This window comes from Kryptolebias marmoratus, linkage group LG21 (assembly GCF_001649575.2).
Source record: "Kryptolebias marmoratus isolate JLee-2015 linkage group LG21, ASM164957v2, whole genome shotgun sequence".
NCBI classification, from domain to species: Eukaryota; Metazoa; Chordata; class Actinopteri; order Cyprinodontiformes; family Rivulidae; genus Kryptolebias; species Kryptolebias marmoratus.
The window spans coordinates 3873780-3895369 of NC_051450.1; the positions used below are offsets into that span (position 1 = coordinate 3873780).

The window sequence follows — 21590 nt, forward strand, 5'->3', positions numbered from 1 at the left end:
CAAGTCTCAGTCTTCACTCTGTATGAATCAACACTTCTCCTGTAGTTATTGTCTGGCTTCAGAATTTTCCAAATCTGAACACCTCATCAAGTCATTTTATTATTTAGGGTGCAACATTAGTTTGGGTTTCTGGGTATTGCATTACTCAGCCACACCCTAAAACTTACATTCACAAAGTGATAGTCTTTATTTTCTTTCTTCCTTACTATCAAACTGAGACAAGCAAAGCTTTAAACGCCACCATTTATGGTTTGTAACAGAATTTTATCACTTTGGTTTAATATTAATCTGCATGTTCACAGAGCCTGTAATAAGCTGTGCATACACAGCCACTGCTGCACTGGTCCAGACATCTGTGAGACTCAAACAGGCATTCAGGAGGTGGGTTAAAAAGTACAGAAAATAATAGTAATAAAATAATAATATGTACTGTTCATCCATCACTTCTAGAAAAAAATAATATATATTGAAAACGGGGGTTTAAATAACAGAAACCCTCACTTCCTTCACTATATAAACTCTTTATGAACCTAAGACAAAATGAGAAACTATTCTAGCCATGATCCACAAACACAACCACCATAAAAAAATAAAAAACTACAAAAAATTTTGACCCATGAGTCGCAAAATACAATCTTCCAAATTCTTTATTAAAGGGGAGTTCTACTAAAACTGAACTTTGGTAACGTCACATTGAGTATGTCCTTTGTTCTGCAATTGTTTAGATTTTAATTTTTTGACAAAGGAAAATGGACACCCATGACATCCTCGACAAAATCCTGAGTCTTCATTGCTTGTGTGCCTGATTAAAAACAACAAAGTGCTAAAAGTTAAACTATGACAGGTCATAACTGTTTAAAGGACAGCTGCATTTCAACAAAAGGCTCTCATTTTTAAATATCTTTCTATCTTGTGTTGCACAAGAAAATTTTTATCTGTATAATTTTATATCAGGAAAGACTAATTAAAGATGTAATAGATGTTTACTTTCCAAGGTCACCCTTGATTAGTGCAAATTACAATTTAGTATTGCATCTGTTTTGGTTTTACATGACTGTCTGCTCTGCAGTATCTGAATAAACTCCCAGATTCTCCCTAAGAAGCACGTTAGTTTGTAATGTCTATAAACCTCTCATGCATTTGGATTTCATTATTTATTCTCATGTATTTGGACTTTATTTTATTTATTCTGGTAATTTCTTTTTAGAAAAAAGTAGGATTTTAAAGAAAATTATATATATTTGGTAATATATTATGCATGAATTATTGCATTTACTCTTTCTCTTAAATAAAAACAACCATTCTCATGCCAAATAATAGAGTAATATAAACAAATGAATGATTGAAAAATAAATAAATAAATAAATAACCTTTTTCTGATCACCTTCAGTTCAGCACAGACACATGTAAGGATCAGTTATGCAGTGAATGTTTAGTTTTATCATTGTTTTGATAAAACACAACTATCCACTTTAACAATCTAATATCATGTACAAATCCAATTATGAGCCAAATACATATATCAGCCATAATAGAATGGCCTACTACTACATAGGTCCCGTTTTTAACCCACAGCAATTCAGACTTGTCGAGCCATGGACTACGCTAGACCTTTAAAGGTCTACTGAATTATCAAGCTCATAAGAGATCCTAAGTGTGAGAGAAATGCTACAAGTGGTGAGTTGAACTGAGGTTTGGGAAATACAAATGCCTAATTAACACCTTCAGGTATGTACTTGGTCACCAACAGTGTTTAGGTAGATGATACATGAAACCAAGGTTTTCCAGCAGGGCATTGCTTAAACCATTACACTGCACCAGGGAACTTGTCCTCTTCCCATAGTGGCTCCTGGTTCCATGTTTTCCTCAGGTACTTGATGAAGTTTTGCTTTCTTGGACCTTTTTTTGGTCTCATGGTTATGTGACAAACTCAAAATGGTAAGCAGTGAGCTTAAGTTAACATTTAATATCGAGCAATGCTAAAGTACTTTTCTGTTTTCTGTTTTCTCCAATGCTGTTTGTCAATGTCTGTGTTTTCAGTACTTTAACCAACAATTTAAAGGGTTTGTGTTTTACGCACCAAATGTGTCATCTGCCTTTTTAAACAAGGTATCACATCTTGTGTGGGATTAACCAGACAACAGAATGCAGAGACCCTGCATCATATCTTCAGAAGCAAACAAAGCCAGCATCTATGGAGTGTAAGACAAAAATAGGGACTAACACATATACTAACAGCATCAAACCTTAACACACTTGAGAAAACAGCAGACTGACTCATTTTTCCTAACCTGTGTTTGCATATTGTACTACACATAGAATAATAGCGCATTCAGATGGTCATTGTAAACTGGCAAACTTGTATATATTTGCATGTCACAAGCTTGTGTACAAAATAAAAGCATTCCTGGTTAAGCTTAAGGTGAAAAAGTAAAGATGGATGAAATCTGAGGTAGTAAATTCAACAAGGAGAAACTAGAGTTCTTCAACATTGTTTTCCCTACACTAGATGTTAAAATTACAGCTGACTTTGTCACTTTAAAGAGACTGATGATTGAACGGCTTTTCCATTTTTCTGTAGGGCCACTAATATAGTAGCTCTTGGAATTATGTCCCTAAAAGTAGTATCTTCATAGGTTGCAACTGCTGGTGCCTAGTTGGTGAATGGCATTTGTAAGGAAGTCTCCAAAATATCTCAAAGTCTTTGCAGGAGGAAACTCCTGCAAGGATTTCCTTACGTAAGAAGCAGAGGCTCACAGTCTTGATGCAGGATTTTTGAACAAAACAGTTGTGTCAATTTTCTTTCCAAAATGATCACAGAATCATTGCAGGCATCTCAAACCGTTCTTGATTTTGTCAAAGCCATCTCCAATCTATCTCAATGATTGAAGGGGGTGGGGAGTGGTCTCGTCCTCCACTGAGATAGTTGAAGATACGATTCCATGATCTAAAGCAGTCATTAGACTCTATAAAATGATTTATTCAGATTAGCTTTGTAGAGATCCTGTAGAGTCCTGTATGAATGTGTGTGTGTGGATGCATAAATGAGAGCAAAGATTGTGTTGTAAAGATTTTTTGAGCCTTCCTAGCCTGGTTGGCTAAAGGTGCTATATAAGTACAGCCTATTAACCATCTTAAGAGTGGTAGATCTGTATTTTGACACTTGACAGAAAATATGTTAAAAACTAAAACTCACACTAATAATAAATAATTATTTTAATAATGGTTCAAATCTGCCTATCTTCATTTCTAAAGTGTACCCCTGTAGAATAAATCAGAAACATGGGGGCACCTGCCAAGGTGGGTACAAAGTTAGCCAAAGTGGGAAATAGGACAATGTGCACCATCTGGATTACAGTTTTACAGATTGTACACACAAAACTAAACCATGATTTAAAAAAATTGGCCACATAAAACTTGAACATTCCTCACTTGGTTGCAGCATTTAGAATTCAGTTAGATTGCAACAGAAAATTTGAATGTTTTCTTGGAATATTCTCACAATTTGAAGTCACCAACTCATGTCCAACAGTTTCAGCCCAGTGAGATACTACCTTTAGGTTTCCTGTTTGAATAACTATTGGTGTTTGTTGTGGTGCAGTGCTCTCATAGAAACATTCTTAGTTTGCCTGTTGACCAATTAGCCACACTACACAAACATGCTATACAAGATCATGTTCAGGATAGGGCAGCAGATATGTTCACCCCAAAATATTAATGGCTTAAACCCTCTAGTTCTCACTTCTGAGGTTCAGACCAGCTGATACAGTGTGCTCTTAGTGTGCAGAGTATAAAGAAGAGGATTAGCTTTGACTCAAAAAGGGGAATGTACCTTTGACAAAACGGGATATTAAGTCTCATGTTAGATCAGCTAACACTGCAGTTTACCAATCAAGTCAGTGAGTTTATTGGAAGAGCAATAGACATATAAAATAAGAATTTTTACTTTATCAAGATTTTCAGTGCAATACATAATGGCTACTTTTTAGTCATTTTGTTTACTGCTATCTTTGCTTATTCTCTTTAGTCACTCAACAGTGGATACTGTATTAAAGGGATTCTTGTGCAAGTCAGTGGACTTTTAAATGTGGGTGTAAAAAAGCATTATTATTAGCGAGTAAAAAATAGGCCCAGATTGGGCTGATTATGGTGGACCGCGTTCATGTCAAGACAAAGCTTATCTCTGCTTGGCTTTTGATTTTGTTTAAAGGTTTTACTGCTAGAGAGGTCAGAAGAGGGAACCCAAAGACAGAGAAAGAGAAAGGAAAAGGTCTCAACCCTTTTCTTAACTCTTGGCATGGCTTCATTCTCCTCGAGCAGATTTATGGTGGAGATGCAGTAGTTTAGTGCCTTAAGGGGTCAGGTTTTAGGTACATTTGGTGCCCACCTCATCTCCAAAGTTGTGTATGGAGTCGGGTAAACAGTAGAAAATGAATGACAGAACATCTCACTTGCTCATGCTTTATGCCAGTCTCCTCCCCGTTCTCTTCATGTCTACCTTAGCTCCCGCCTGGGTCAGAGCTATGTCTCTGTGATGTCTGTGAATCCAGTGTTGTCTGAGGTTCTTGAACTGACAGCCTTCTGAGGGTTTCACCCTCCACAGGCAATACATCTGTCCCAGAAGATGTCTTAATCTTAGCCTTTATACAAACCCCTGATGCAAATTCTAATCCTTCTCCTATATTTGATTCAACCTCTGTTGTTAATTCTGAACCTGCAGTCACCCCAGATATGATGATGCCAGCCCTGGTGCAAAGTCCCAGTTCCATCTCCAGATGCTGCCCCAGGTTGTCCAGTCCAGGGGGTGCAGGCTGGTTCTGGTTGGAGGTGATCAGACAGGACTCCTTGGGCTGCATGGAATTAGGTGATTTGGCTGAAAACTCTTCAGATTCTTGGGAGTCCAAGATCTGCAGGAACAGTGGTTAAAAAGTTAGTGGGAACAGCTTCTGCTCTCATAATGGTTAAAAAAACATCTATTAAAAGCATCATTAAGCAATCATTCAGATTGTACCTGCACATTGTTAAAACATGGCAAAGCTTACAGGTCAGTTTATTGCTTTGTGGGCTTTAATGTTACAAATAAAGAAGGATGATAACAGTCACTGAAAATATGTTTTTGCTCAGTTGAAATTTTATTCAGTTTATTTATAAAGCTCCAATTCACAACAAAAGTACTCTCAGAGCATTATATAACAAAAAAATAAACAATTCCACATTATAAATGCAAATTCAAAAAATATCCAGATTCTAATTCAATTATAATAATTTCTTACTAATTACAAAAATATAAAAATACAATCACATACAGTACTGTACTATATATTACAAAATGCCAATTTATAAAAAAGTTGTTTATCTAAGAAGATTGTCCTGATATCAGAACAACAAAATAAACTTTACCAGGCTAAAAATATATAGTGTAATGCTATAAGCCTCACTTGTGATGGGGAGATCAGTGTGTTTGTCTCCAGAGGCTGTCTCTCTCCCACTATCTCTCTTGGACCTGGTTCTGGATTGAGATCAGGGAAGGGTGAGGGCTACAGAGAAAAGAAACACCGTGTGTAAAGATTAACCTTATATCTTTGCAAATATTCATCCAGCCACCTGCAGACATGGTGACTATCTCTACCTGAGGAGGTGAAGAAACCGTGCTGTAGGCAGGGGGAACCAGGGCCATCTGTCTTTGCAGCAGCTGCATGATCGCTCCAATGTCTGTTGACATGCGATTCTCCAACCTGCACACAGTGTAAGATGACCAACTGTTTATGACTTTTTTGCATGTAATTTAAATGTTGTTTATCTATTCAAATAACTGAAAGGAAAGAGCTTAAAAACGTGTAAAATATGCCCGTGATAGAAAGTGTCAGGACACTATACCACAGCAACATTGAGGACTGCATGGTTCGGCCTCATCATAAAATACAGTTGCTAGTGAGCTTTTCGTAAAAATGCTGACACTGTTTGTGGCCCATTTGAAGTTATTGGACATGTGCAGGACATGTGAGCTCAAAACTATTCAAGAGCATAGAAATGGCTTCACTAGTCCACACACATCTTATTGTTTTTGAGAACTAGCTGATGTGTGGGAACCAGTAAGATGGAGTTATGGTCAGAGAAGCCAAGGTGGATGCAAGACACTGCCATGTATGCCTATCGGGGTGAACTTGGCCCAGCATGTACTTTTTCCTGCTTGCAATGCAGACATGCAGATAAAAGCATTGTGAAATGTCTGTCAGTTTAGTCTGGTTAAAACCCCTTGCTACCAGGATGTAAGCCTCCAGGTGGACCTTACTGATGTGATCATGTAATTTCTTTAGTGCCAGCCTAACATTAGTGCTTGGTTGCTTGAGAGGAATATAAGCAGTCACCATGTACAAAACAGTAAACTCCCAGGGGTGAAATGGGTGGCATTTCACAGATAAAAACTGACCAGACTACATTTTGTACATCAGTGCTTGTTGATCTAAATACAAAGTCCTCCTCTCCTACTTTTTAAAATTTATTGCAGATTATACCTTTTTTTATTTATTACAGATTATTTCAATCAGCTCCAAAAGCATTCATTCATCCATCAATTTTATGTCTTATAACCATGGTTGGGTTGTGGAAGCAACAGGTCCAGGATGGAAACCCAGACATCCCTCTCCCCAGCAACATACTCCAACTCCTCCTGAGGAATCCCAGGACGTTCCCAGGTCAGAGGATTTCACAGGCATTTTTTGTGATTGTTGCAGGCTAAAATGCCTGATTTCGAGGGGCATTTTCCTAAAAGTTGCAATTTTTTTTTAAACTAAAATCAATAAAAAACTATAACTTTTAATATATAAACCAAAAATACTTCCTAGCTTTGTAAGATAATTACCAACAAACATTGACATTCTCAAAAGGTGCTTTATTTGAGAACTTTGATAGCTTCTAAACTGACATTCATGACCATTTCTGGATTGTCCCTCGTCTGCAGCTCTCCTCACATGTTTTGCAGACACAAAGTGTTTGTCGATGCGTTTATGTTCGATGATTACACTGCAGGACGTGCAAAACAGCTGCAGCTGGGGAGGAAACTGGTTTGCTGAAATCTTTGTGGGCAAATGTGAAGCATTAGCGCACATTTTGGCTTCGGTCGCTGCTCCTGCACGCTCCCGGCATTCTAATGTTAACAGGAAGTGACGTCACATCTCTTTTTTGTGAGTTATTTTGTATTCCACACTACACAAACCCACAAAGAAGACACTAGACCGCAGAAACGGTGGCGAATCACTTTAGAAACAATAAATATTGGGTTAAAGTTGCGGGAAAGTTGCTGTGTTTTGGTCAAAGTTGCACAAAAATGCGATTTTGCGGGGTTTGCTTGATTTTGCGTTAATAGTTGCGATCGCAACATCGCAAAATCCTGGAGGGTCTGTATAATCCCTCCAGAGAGTTCTGGGCCTCTCAGAGCAAATTGCTCCAGTGAAACATGCCTGGAAAACCTCCAGAGGGAGTGTAATAGAAAATAAAATCGCTTCAATGATTGTCTTCTGCATGCAAGTTAAAGTTGTGTTTAACAGTTAGAGTGGAAAAGTACAAAAGCATTTATGACACCATGTTTTAACAGAGGAGTACTGTAATGTCTGTTTATTATTATTTACTATTTATTATTAGAACAAAGACAGACCAGTAAATTAGGAGCTTTGCCTTTCGGCTCAGCTTCTTTTTTATCACAACAGACTGGAGCAATGCCCCCATTACTGCGGAAGAGGCCCCAATTCAATGATCCATCTCTTGGTTCAGCCTATCATCTCTGGTGAACACCTTTGCTTGGGGCAGAGACTCACCCCTGACCGGAAGAGTGGATTCAACCATTTTACGGTTGAAAACAATGGCCTCAGACTTAGAGGAGCTGACTAGATTGAGAGGACCAGATTCTTCATCTGGCTAGCTGAATCAGGCATGTTGTTGCTAAGCCACAACTCTGTCAAAAAAAAACACACAGCAGCTTTGCATCCATCTGTAACGGTTTAGTTGGAGCCTCATTATTTCCATGTTTTTGTTCAATGATTAGCGAGAAAGAATGTTGGAAGACCAAGGGGTCTTATTTATAAAAGATTGGGTAGGATTCATACTAAAAGTGTGTGTACAACCAAAGAGCGAAAATGGCGTATACCAAAACAAATTCAGATTATTATTAAATTATTAAACCGTGCGTACGCACACCAGCAACCAATTTTCCTTTAAAAATCACACCTGTACCTAAAAGTTTGCGCACAAGGTCCCGCCTCAGGTTCTACCCTCCACATGCCCACATTTAACCATAAAAGGTCAAAGCAAAGCACCTCATGAATGTGAAGGTGTATTTAAATGAGCCAGCTGATCCATGTTATTTCATGGTTACCAATGGCAACCACGGAGAAAAGAGCAAAGAAACTAAATGTCACTGAGGCAGAAATTGATGTATTTATTTTGTCTTTTATTTATTTATTGAGCCTTTTTTGCTTTTATTTTTAATTATGTCAGATTTGGTCCTCTATACACACCACCCTGGTGATCATCAAGGGAGCAGAATGTGTTGGGGAAAAACCAGCGGAAGAATAAATAATGCTGCTGTTTTGAAAGCTTATAATAAAGTCAATCTAAGATTAAAGTTTGATTATGCAGTGAAATTAAATATCTGAGAGGAATCAGGACACAGTGTGGCTTTAATGCCCCACTTCACCATCTGTGTCGCCAGTTTCCTCGTCTCCAAAACAAGCGTATATAGATCACAAACTTTGTGACGTACGCAAGTTTCAGGCCCCATTTTATGCATATGCCAGTTTTATAAATGATACCCCAGGTTTGTTATTAGCCTTCAGCCCAGTTTGCCTCCTTTTCATGTATGAGTGCAACTCTCTTTGTGGGTTCTCTGAGCCATGGTGTTTTGCTTCTACAGACTGCTGACCTCAAAATCTGCAATCTTTCCAACAAAAGTTTTGCCTCTGGTTTAACTGCTAATGTGGGAACAAAAAATTGTAAACATTCACTTGGGCCATACCTAATTGCACACAATTTAGAACTAGCTTGAATAAGTAGCTGAGAAGCTGCTGCACTGTTATGTACCACCAGGTGGGTCTGTCAGAAAAATGAGTTCTGCTTCTTTTCATCAGTCATCATTGGTCAGAGGATAGCCCAGGGTTGCCTCCAACTGTTGGTTTTCCCTGTGGTTGGTTTCTTCAGGACAACCAGAGGGCATGTGGCCAATCTTTTTTTCTCAACATAATGAGGCATTAGGCCATGGCTGCTTCCCTGGTGAAGAGCTTTAAAGGGGAAACATATTTATCCGCTGTATCTGTATAGATCCTTCTGCCATAAAATAAGTGGTTGAATGGACCCAAATGTAGGTGAACAGCAAACAAGAAGCAGGAAGTTCACAGTGTGGGTGGCTGTGGATCAGTGGTTAGAGCAGTTGTCCTCCAATGAGAGAGTTGGAGGTTTGATTCCTGGCAGCAGTCTCATGTTGAAGTGTCCCTGGGCAAGACACTGAACCCCTCATTGCCTCCGATGTGTGCCAAGTTGACTTTAAAACACTGATTAGACTTTATGGAATGATTTATTCAGACTAGCTTTTTATGGTGCTAGGGTGTGTGTGGCTGGGTACATGAGGACACAGATTGTGTTGTAAAGTACTTTGAGTAGCCTGGTTGGCTAGAAAGGCACTATATAAGTGCAGTCCATATATCCTAATGCATGCTCAATAATCCAGGTAGAACAATCTAACATGGTTGAATCAAGTCCTCTGAACTGGTTATTTTTAGTTGATAAAAGTCTTGGATAAAAGACGAAAAGTTTCAACTAAGAAGAACTCATCCAGAAGACCTGACTCAGCCATCTTAGATAGTCCATTTAGTATCCAGGGAATTTGTTGAAAAAGAAAAACTAATGTAATGGAAATAAAAACTGTTTCAGTGATTCTTGCTGCATGTGACCCCTTGATGAACTGTGGAAAAACACAGAGCATTAATTTTCACCGTGATTTAGTTTAGTTTAGAATGCCTTTATTCTTATTTAGGGTGCCAGGATGTCTGTGTTATCTTGTGTGTTTTAGTCAGCTATCTGACCCTTTGCTCCCCCCTGACCCCTCCTGACTGTATAGAAATTTACTAGGATCTGCCTATGTTGCAGGGTATAATGCTGATCAATTTGATTATTAATATTTGGTTAATTTATCTTGATTATCTGCATTACTCAGTGTGAATTAAGATGTGCAAAAGACTTAAACAAATCATCTGGAAGAAGAGTAGGTTTATGTCATAACCACTAGGATCCACTAGGGGGGACTTGCGTGCTCTTTTCAACACTCAATACAAGCGAATGAGTGGAAGAGCAGTGATTTCATCTCCTGTGATAATTTCTCTTACCATTTCCCTGCTTTTCAGGTAAATAATGGGATAAAACTTAAGAGAATGGCGTCTGACGGTTTGATTTCTTTAAATAAGAGTAACGTACTACCTTACTTCTAAATTGTGTACAGTTAGTACAAGCAATGTGTTTTCTTCATTATCTTGATTGGAAATAGTTTTATTTCATGCTTTAAAAGTTAGTTTTGACCGTGCTATTAAAACATTACCTAAATATTTAAGAGTAAAATGTTTAAAACTGTTGAATACATTTAATGTGAAATGCTTGTTTTGGAATATGTCTAAAAACACAATTTCAATAATTTACAGTAAAAAGGATCATACAAAAGTAGTAAAAGTAGGCGATCTTGTGTTCTGTATTTAATTAGTTAATGCAAAGGTGATGTAAAATGCTACAAGCTGCTTTCATCAGCACATTACTATTGGTTTTGATAATTTTGTGTTGTTTTCTGAAATGAACACTCAATACAAGCGAGTGAGTGGAAGAGCAGTGATTTCGTCTCCTGTGATCATTTCTCTTACAATTTCCCTGCTTTTCAGGGGTAAAACCTACAAGCCTATAAAGGAATAGTGACCTGTTGTGTGCTTCAGATTTCATTCTGCTGACTTCTGGTCAGTTGAATGAACTCTCAGCTGTACAACTTAAAGAAAATCCTGAAAGACAGAACTCTCTGTTGTCCTCCTTCTTAAAGAAAATTCCATAACACTAAACAAGCAACTACAACAAAAAACCTAAGCGCAAGATGAGATGCTGCCAGAGCAGGGGAAATTCAGAAAATACAGTAAATAAATGATCAAATCCCACAATGATAAAGCAAACATAATCACAGAAATAAAGAACAGGTATATTGACTGATAACAATTTCTAGGAGAGTGGTGAGCAGACTTAGGGGCCAAACCAATTCCTTTTCTACCATGACACACAGAAACCTGAGGAAACACATGGAACTCCACCCCCTCTGCTAGTTGTACCTGTTGAGCTGTTTCTGCAGCAAGTCCAAACGTGTATCTAGCTGACAGCGTTTCTGTTGACTCATGCTGTGCAGCGACGTATTCAGGTGCGGAAGCGAGGCAATGTTGCTGTTGGGGACCTCCTGGTATCGACTAGTCCCTCGGTTCTCCCCCCAGAAACTAAAAATGTTGGACACCCCAGAGAATGCTCCTGAAGGTAGCACAGAACCAGTATGTTATACATCAGGGAGTGATGATTTCAGTGATGATAGTGGGATGCTTTTCAGCGGAGGTTTACCTGAAAGGGCATTGCATGTGTTTCCAGTTTTGGGATCCCCATCACCCTCAGTATTCTCCCTAAAGTTTCTGAGTGGGACTTGAGTCTTCAAAGTCTCCAGCATGGTAGGTGTTGGAGTGAAGCCAGTCCTGATTGACCCATCCCCCTGTTAGAGTAGATTCAGAGTATTGTTTTTAGTTTTTTAATTTTAGTTTTCATTTATTGTTTTGGTGTATGAAAACCACAAAATAAAACACAGAAGCATATGAAATGATTTAAACTAGCCATAATGTTAATGTGGCATAATACCTCATCTCCACTGGAGTTTGGAGAAGGTGACCTTTGACGTTCCCCCCATTGTCTCTTAGCGACTTCCTTCTTATCTTTTTTGTTGCTGGCTGCCTCCTTCTGTCTTTGCCTTGTAGCTTTTTGGGACTTTTTAATTTCTCCAGCATCATCTGCACAGACGTGGACAAAGATGAACAACAACAAAAAATGAATAGAGTTCATTCAACTGAACAAATTAAACACAGTTTACTATGTTTTCTTAAATGAATACTGAGATGTAAAAACATTTTTTTTGCTACTTTTGTTCAAATTAATTTAATATCCTGTTTTTAACAATTTGTTCTACCAATTTTTTCATTGTATTCAATTATTTTAGCTCTTACTCTGTAGTTGTGTAACATGCTAAAGTGAGGCTTTTTTTTAAATAACTGAGGTAAAATTTGGAAGAGAGCATGTGGAAATCAGATTTTTACCTCTTCCTATGTAGGCCTATTAATCTAAGAAACTGAAGAATATAAATGCCTCAGTTGTTAGAAATACTAGCATTAATAAACTAAAGTGTGATGCACAATCAACAGAGGACAAATGACCTTTTTCGGTACGTCTTCGAAATGATAATTTTCGTCTTCGTAATTTGTTGAATCCCCCACAGGTGGAGTCATCACTGCTTGGAGAGCCTGGGATCATATTCGTCTGGAACAAAAATCAGCATTCTCTATTAAAAAGTGTATTACAGTGTATTAAACTCATCAAAAAACTTAGCATCAATTCATGTATGTATATATATATATATATATATAAAGGACACCCTATATTTGTTTTACAGATGTTTTTCCCCTGTGATTGTGTGTTTTTAAGAAACTTACATCTCTGAGGTTGAAGGTGATTTCCAGGTTGTTCCAGAAGTGATCTGCAAACTCAGGATACATGTCTAGCACCTCCAAAACATCTTCTCTTAAAATTTTATGGAGGTCGCAGTAAGTAAGAGCTCTCACATCAGCATTGGATTTACCAGGTCGGGGATACAGGTTGATGGGTTCACCAAATATGTCATTCTTCCCTGTGAAGAGAAGAAAGAAGAAAAGTGAAGAACAATGTTTTTGAGAAATGATTAAAAGAGCCTACCTCTGTTTAAAGGACTAAAAATGAAATATCAAGAGTTGGTAAAGTTTGGCAACTCTTAGCAAACGTATAATGCTCATTCAGTTTCACAACCATTTGAATCATACAAAACAATATACTGTTAGGAGTAGTTTAACAGCTCAGAGCTCACAGAATACAACAGCCGACAGAAATGATCCCATAAGAGCTAAAGCCTTCAATACTCCACACCAGCTAGTTAGAACCAAAACTGCATTTTTATATGCACAGACCTACAGTGTGGTCCAAAAGTATTCATCCTATTTCCACAATCTTACCGTACAACCAGAGTTACATGCTACCCACCTAAAAGTACCAAGACTTTCGGAGCTATATTATGTGTTAAGTTATAACAGAGATTTTGAACAGCAGTGCAGTGTTAGAGCCTCCACTTCACAGCAAGAAAGTTGTAGGTTTATAACCCAGCTGTGACCTTTTTGTATGGGGTTTGTATGTCGTCCCCCCTCCTCTGTGTGTGGATTGTCTCTGGATGTTTTGGTTTACTCCCACAGACCAAAAACATCCCACAGTGTCATAGTGTGAGTGAGCAGGAGAATGATTTCTGTGTAGTTTGTCTCTATGTGACCAGCTGATGGACTGGTGATCTATCCAGGGTCACAATGACTGCTGGAGATATGGTAGGCACCAGCTTCCCCGCAACCCTGAACAAAATAGCAGTTAAGAAACTTAAGATAAGAGATAACATTTATTTACCTAAGATAGCTACCACCACATCTCCTCTGAGGATCTCGATAGATCCCCTGGAAATGAAGTAAAGGGCCGTGAGGACATCCCCAGCGTGAACCAGCGTGTCACCTGGGGGTGCATGGGTGGTCTTGAACTTCATGGCCAAAGCCCTGAGGCAGCCCTTAGTAGAGCCTTTAAAAGCCTTACAGTTCTGGAGCAAAGATCGGTTCAGATGGAGGCAGATATCTGCTTGGAGACACTCTGGAAAACCTTTCAATACCTGTAGAGTGGAAGTGGGGCAACACCAGGAGAAAAAATGCACACAGAAGACAATGATGAGAGAGGGAACAGGAAGAAATACAATATAAGGAAAAAAATTAGGTAAAATCAGAAAAGGTACAGAAAAACATTTAAATGTTTGAAGCAGAGTGAATAACAACAGTGGTGAGTTAAATCAGAGAGAACCAACAATACCAAAACACACAAGTCAAGAACATAAGGTTTATGTTAAATATATAATTTTAATTATAAATAAAAGTAGACATCAAACATTGACAAAAACATCCCTTCAGTACTGCCAGCCTCCAAAAGGTGAAAGATAATGGTAATGATTTTGCCCATATCTGTGTGTGCGTGTATGTTCATGTATCTGTCTGAAACCAAAATATCTCATGAACTCCTAGACAAATTTTTAAGAAACTTGCAGAAAGTAATCGTTAGATGTAAGTCTACAACTGATTAACATTTGGATTCAATCCCAAGATGTCCGGCACAGCCAACCTACCTTAAACATACAAAAATAGATATAATTTAGTCAATTTTACAAACATTAAGGTAAAATCTGATCTGGTAGGAGATGAAAGTCATTCCCAGCACATACTCTAAGCAGGAAATTTTGTAATTTTGCATGACACTCCGCATGACATTACTTTTTACATTGAACAAACTTCGAAGCTATTAAATCCTTTCTGATTTTAGCAATGAATAGAAGAAACACCAAGATAGGTTGAGTTTTTCCAACTTTAAAAGGGTCTTTTGTCAGATTTATGGCAAGGATTTGGGCCCAAAATGCAGACACAGGAGGAACTCCAAAGAAAAACTCATTAATTTAAAGAAATCCGAAAAAAACAAAATGCTGACGTGGCAGCAAAACTAAAAAGCAAACTTACACAAAACCACCTTGCAGGGAACACGAGGAAAACTGGACAGCACGTGAGAACAATGAGCCGATGGGGAAGTGAAGAAGATGAACTGGTTTTAAAAGCAGAGGGTGATTGTAAGTGGACACAGGTGGGGACAGGTGGGGACAGGTGCAGACAAACAAGTAATGAACTGAGGAAAAGACACAGAGGGCACAGGGAGCGAGACACCACAACAACTTACAGCAAAAAAACAAAACAAAACACAGAAACAACAAGAAATGAAACAGAATTACAGAAACAATAAACCAACAAAAATAACTCAAATCCTCATATCTACAGGTTGATTTATTTTGGTTATGTTGCAGAATTAGGTAAAATTGTATTTCCCAGAGTGGGTCAGCAGGCTCAGTGGGTTTAAATAATAGAAAGAGCTCACCACCAGCTCTTTAAAGTACTACAGCTGACTTCACAGAGCAAGAATGCACTATTTATAAAACTCTCTGTCCCTTTCCTCTTATTCCCATTCATTTCCCTGGCTTTCGCTACCTCAGAGATTTTAAACTACATCCATTTATCATGAACGCACAAAACTGAGTGTAACCTATGAGGTGTGTGGAGAGTGATCATGCATTATCTTTTATAAGGTAAGAAGTTATGATTGATAGTAGAGCAACAACAAATGGCACATCAATTTATCTTGATGAGGGAAAAAAGTCATAAATAATAGCACAGCCTTGGGAGTCAGGCACTCTTAGGCTGGAGCAAGAACACCTTTACATACCTGTAAAGCTGTTCTTCACCTTTAGTAATAGACTTACACCTAGCATATTCTCAGAAACAAACTAGTGTGGTTCTTTTTTTATTAAAAATATCAAATAATTGAACAATGACATTTTCTCTTGCTCAAACATTCAAAGACTCTACTCAGAATAAGCATTTTGTCCGACTGAGTGGAAACAAACTATTTTGTATTGCTATATAAAAGTGTGGCCCTGTGTAGCCCTACATGCTACAAGAAGAATTATTTGGCAGAAAAACTTTGTGACTTTTGATTGCCAACATTTAATAAAAGCCTTGCATTCCTTGAAGGAATGCAGATTGAACACATTTTTATTCCAGAGTCTTAGACTAAGCTCATTTTTTATTGTGTGAACAGCAGCAGATTGTAGTGCAATATCTTTAAAACTGACGGAATTAAAGACTTTTTAGGTCAATATCATGTAACACACATCTTGAAATGGGTGGACTCCTAAAGTTAATCAGTTTCAGAGGTTCATCCAGTGATAACGTTCAGTTTGATTAAAATCTGTCCAGTGATTAAATGAGATATTTGCTAAGAGACAGACAGAACTGACAGAACTTGAGTCGCCTCGTGCTGAAAAGTGCTATATAAATAAATGTACCTACCTACCTACCTACCTACCTACCTACCTACCTACCTACCTACCTACCTACCTACCTACCTACCTACCTAACTGCAAATAGGTAATTGCAACATTTTAAAGAAAGATATTGCCCAATTTTCAGACAAGTATGGTAGCAAAAGAAAAAGACTAATTCTTATGTTGCAAAACAGTTTTTTTTCTTTCTTTCTTTAAAATGTATGTATCTGTGTGTGTACATATATATATATATATATATATATGTATTCTTGTTTTTTTATTGACTTTGTTCAAAATAAACAAACAATCTTGCACGTATTCTGCACTCAGAATATGTGTTGTGGATCTGTCCTACCTACTACCACACCAGTTTTTTTTATCTCAATATCTACAAAATTGGCTGAATTAAAGTCATTTTTGTTGTATAATGTCAATTAGATCTGATGTCTTAAATCAGTCCATTTGAAATCTTTTGAAATCAGTCCATCTTAAATTGGACTGATTTCAAAAGCCAATGAGTTGTGGATGTACAGCCAGTAACAGGCTGCGGTAGCTCGGTGGTCAGGGCTGCAGTCTGAAGGCTGCTGCCCTTACAAAAAAGTCCCATGAAAATCACATGACTTTCACATGTGATCACATGTGAAAACGTGATTTTTTTGTGGATTATGTGAACCACATGTGGAAAATGGGAATCGCATGTGATCACATGTGAATTTCGTGGGATTTTTTTGTAAGGGTGATTAGTGGAAATTTCACTTTCTATGTTCAACTCCTGAAGAAGGGAGCAGCTGAAAGAAAGAAAAACAACTTTATCTTGCCAAATCATTAGCCTTCTTCAGTGTACGAACAGGGATTTATATCTGTTTCATAAATAAGTGGGAATAATTTATAAAGTGTTTACAAACTCATGACAGACAGGCAAAATCATTACTGCTCTTTCACCTTCTGACAATAACTAAAAGAGCTTGGACTGTGGGGGAAGTTTACCCTGAAACAAGTAAATTGATGACTCTCTAAGTGTGTTATTATCCCAGCTACCATTGAACTGGCTGAATGAGAGCCAGAGTGTGTCACACTAGTGCTTCTGCAGGCAGAGGCAGGATCACAGTGCTTTAAAATCAAAATTATTTTTTGTCATGAACTGCTGACTTGTCAAAAATGTACCCTGCCTCTTGGCTAATGACCGCTGGAGATAACTACTAGCTCCAGACTCTCATCCAGCTTGTTTTTAGTAATGATTTTCAACAATTAAAGTAAGACAGCCTCCGGATTCTCTTCATAATGCAGAAGTCTGGCTTTGTATGTTTCTCAAGTGAGCAACAATGATTAACATTCTTATAATAATAACAGAACACACAGGATCTGGGTGTATGTGGGTCATTACTTACTGCATTCATGTCAATACCATTGGTGTAGGACCAGGCGTGCTGGAAGTACTCCTCCAGCCTCTGCCTGAGAGGGTTGGGAATCTGATGGAAACGGATGAACTCCCTGACTCGTAACATTTGGGTGTGGTAGCGAGCGGTTCCTGAGTACAACCTCTGGATGATGGCTGACACATTCCCAAAGATGCTAGCGTACATAAGGGCTAGAGGTTGGAGGGGATGGCGAGGGGAGTGTGATTTGAGGGAAAGTGAGAGAGGAAAAAAACTTTAACAAAGAGTTAAGACATGTAGTGCTTTCATAATCTTTATAGTCCATTCATTATATCCGTCACATTTATATGACTGTTTTTATTTGACCGCTGAAACAGAAATACACAGGAATGGCCACCCACAGTACAGTGAATAATAATGAGACAGGATTTTTGTTGCCATCTTGGTAAGTGCTGTGTAGCATCCTTAGTTAAAGCCAGCAGTGCTGCAGGCTGGATATCTGCTGAAGAAAAGTTAAACTCAGTTATAAAGGTTTATTGTGTGCTGAGTCAGCATTCACAGCTGTTAGTTTTTACCTTTGTGTTAAAGACAGAACATCCCCAATGGGTTCTAAAATGATTTGAAAATGATAAAAATAATACAAAGAAAAAAAATACTAAATATCAGCTAATGAAAATATCAGTCATTGCTTTTGCATTTTGTTTCAACAGAATTATTTTAAAAAACAAACTAATGAAATTGGTCTTCTTAAAAAGTATTGTAGCTCTAGAAAAGATTGAAAATAATTTGACCATAGGGACATATTAAGGTATGTCCTGTAATCAGCACCACAGGTGTAATCAGTCAGTCTGCTTATTTAAAAGAGACATGAAATAAAATACAAAAATAATGTTTTTTATGATTTTCTTATAGTTAAGGTCTATTTCTCTTATTTAAAATATTAATAACTTGTTTTCAGAGTTTTTGTGTCAAAATCCCAAAGTGGGGTATTGGTGGTTACCTCCTCGGTTGGTGACATAGCCTGTAGGACACTGAGGAGGTTACTGTCACAGTGTTTATCAGTGAAAATAAAGCAGGAGAAAAAGCTAGTTTGGTTAACAAGAGTACCGGTTTGGAAACACAATTGTTTTTAGACTGGAGTAATGCTAATGGGAACTCGAGCCCCAGATTTCACAGAGGGAACCTGCAAGCTTTACAATGATGACAAGGAGTCTTCCATTCGGACAGTCTTCCAGTCTTCTTCAAGGAGTTTTCCATCTGGACAGCAAGAGGTGGCAGTTGGACAGCAGAAGACGACGGGTGGTGGTTGGACAGCCAGAAACAGCAGGTGACAACTGGACAGCGGGAGGCAGTGGTTCTTCTACTGAAGGTTTGTAGTTCAGGTGCTCCTCTTCAAAACTGCAGTCAGTCAGCAGACTTTGGGTTGTAAGCTAAACTAACTACATTCATCAAACTTTCTTGTCTTTCAGAAAGCTAAAGAATCAAACACTCATTGTAGTTTTGTGTTGGTTTACACAATTAATTAGTTGTGATGGCTCTAAGCACAAAGTCAGAAAGTCCAATACTGTCACTTTTATTTGTCTCTTCTGGCTAGAAAGAAATGATAGTGACAACAAGAACAGCTTCTTGAACCATGCACATGTCTTTCACGGCCAAGAGCAAAGACTATTTTTTTTAAAGATCAATATGTTTGTATCATTGTCATATTTACTGTAGCTTCAATTTGTCTGGAATTGATTTGTTTGAGATGTGTTTTGTGTTGCTTCACAGCAATGATATCTCGGGTTTGAATTAGGCCTTTCTGTGTGGTGTTTTCATGTCCCCCTGTAATGGACCTCGTTAATACATGTGCATGTGTTGCATTAATCCGTAATACACAGTTTAGAATGTAATAAATAGCCAGAATGCTTTAGATATTCGAAGTGGTTAATAAATATCTAGGTGCAACCATAGACTATTAAAAATAAGGAGACCTCAGAATGGAACCCTTAAGTTGAAGCTTGAATGACACATGGTTCCAGAACAAGTTTTAAATCCTGCCTCTTTCATACAACCGAACCGGACATTGCCCTTGTTACAAAATAAAACATAACACAGATTTTTTTCAGGCGCTGACACTTGTTGATTTACATAGTTCTTAACCTTGTTGCTGTAAGTTCAAATATTCGTTTTTCTAAAACTTTTAGCTGTAATTAGTTATTTCATGCTTAAAAGAAAGCTCATGATACCACTACTGTATGCAGGGGAGAAGGCAGGACTTATATCTCTACATCACTAGTGTGCAGATGCTGGTTCTGAAAATACAACATGGCAGCATCCATAAAACAAGTCCTGCTGGCTTCAATTCCCAACAGAAAGAGAAGGCAAAGACATTTGTTCTATTAGTATGTCCATGGGTAAGTCACACAATTGTAAAGAATTAATAATAATAAAATGTTTATTGCATCTAAATGTCCAACGCTCTTACATCACAAGCTGCAGCACCCAATGTCATGCACTAGGATATAGATCAACTCTATTTTGCATGCAGCATGGGGCAGAAGAGCATGTGTTAGGACAGCAGATAAAGAGAAGATTGAAGGAGTTCTATAATGGCATGAGAGCTTGTTTGTAATAAAGTTTGTGAGTTTTACAGGCCATCTCCTTATTTCATTTACAACCACTACCACAACAAAACTGTCAACAAAGGACGAGTGCTTCAGTACAAAGTCCATGGATGTTCCTGCATTATGCTGGTGAGCCTCCTATACCATTTACAACGTGGCGGAGAATGTTCAGGAATTATGTGTTCATAATAACAAATAGTCAGATGAAAGACTACGAGCCATTTGTTTACACTGCTTAGGACCAGAGCCACAGCCCCTGTTCTATACACTAACAGAGCAACATACAGCATTTGTGAAGCCATGGGTACAACTGAAAACATTTTGTCCCCGAAGTTAATGTGTTGGCGTGCAGAATGGTATTCGGACACTGTGTTCAACACGCAATTAGAACTGTGAGCCAATATGTTGCAGAGCTCAGAGCTCTGGTTGCTCCGTGTTGCTTTTAAGTGATGGAAAGTAAACTTATCAAAGATCAGCTCATATCTAACACTTATCTCAGTGCTGTGAGGTATAAGTTATTGCTGGAGGAGGGCCTCTCACTGGACAAAACCCTAACTAGTGCTTGTCAAGTGGAAGCAGCAGTTAAAAATGCTACACTGTTCTCAGCTGCTAGTACAGTCCTGACCACACAGGTACAGGCTGTGAATGAAGCACATGCTGGTTTTCGAGGAAAAGGGTGGGCTTGAACACCTCAAACATGTATTCCTGCATCCCATGTTCATTATAAACAATCAAGTCATAAAAAACAATGTTACTGCTTCAGATGTGGATTAAATAAACACCTTGCTAATGATAAAACCTGTCCTGCTGCTAATGTAAATTGTACAACCCCAATTCCAATGAAGTTGGGATGTTGTGTAAAACATAAATAAAAACAGAATATGATGATTTGCAAATCCTTTTCAACCTTTATTCAACTGAACTGACGAGGCAGCAAAACAAAACAAAATACAAAATCAGAGGCAGACATGAGGGGAATCAGACAGCGAGTGAAAATGACAATGGACCAGCAATTAAATGGAGGAAATAAACAGGTTTTGGAAGCAGAGGTTAATTAGGGGAAGTGAGCACAGGTGAGTGATAACTAAGAGCAGGTGGAGATGGGTGTGGCAGGTAAACAAGTGATAACAGAGGACAAGGGAATAATGACAGGATACAAAGACACAAAAGGGGGACCGGAGGATGTGTTCCAATTACAGAGGGATCACACTCTTAAGCCTCCCTGGTAAGGTCTATTCGGGGGTTTTGGAGAGGAGGGTCCGTCGGATTGTCGAACCTCGGATTCAGGAAGAGCAGTGTGGTTTTCATCCTGGTCGTGGAACACTGGACCAGCTCTATACCCTCAGCAGGGTCCTTGAGGGTGCATGG

The 21590-nt window shown here is 38.3% G+C and overlaps 1 protein-coding gene across 1 annotated transcript in view; it reads right to left on the reverse strand.

Moving 5' to 3' along the window:
* Positions 1-3239: 3239 nt before the first annotated feature.
* kcnh2b (potassium voltage-gated channel, subfamily H (eag-related), member 2b) overlaps positions 3240-21590 on the reverse strand; it is a 235656-nt gene continuing 217305 nt past the window's right edge. The window contains exons 13-22 of the mRNA XM_017433948.3: positions 17629-17828; positions 13744-13996; positions 12756-12949; positions 12480-12582; positions 11911-12059; positions 11623-11767; positions 11346-11535; positions 5630-5735; positions 5439-5537; positions 3240-4907 (exon numbers count right to left, since the gene is read on the reverse strand). Coding sequence (XP_017289437.1) covers positions 4500-4907; positions 5439-5537; positions 5630-5735; positions 11346-11535; positions 11623-11767; positions 11911-12059; positions 12480-12582; positions 12756-12949; positions 13744-13996; positions 17629-17828 — 1847 coding nt within the window. The 3' untranslated portion in view covers positions 3240-4499. The remainder of the gene's footprint in view (positions 4908-5438; positions 5538-5629; positions 5736-11345; positions 11536-11622; positions 11768-11910; positions 12060-12479; positions 12583-12755; positions 12950-13743; positions 13997-17628; positions 17829-21590) is intronic.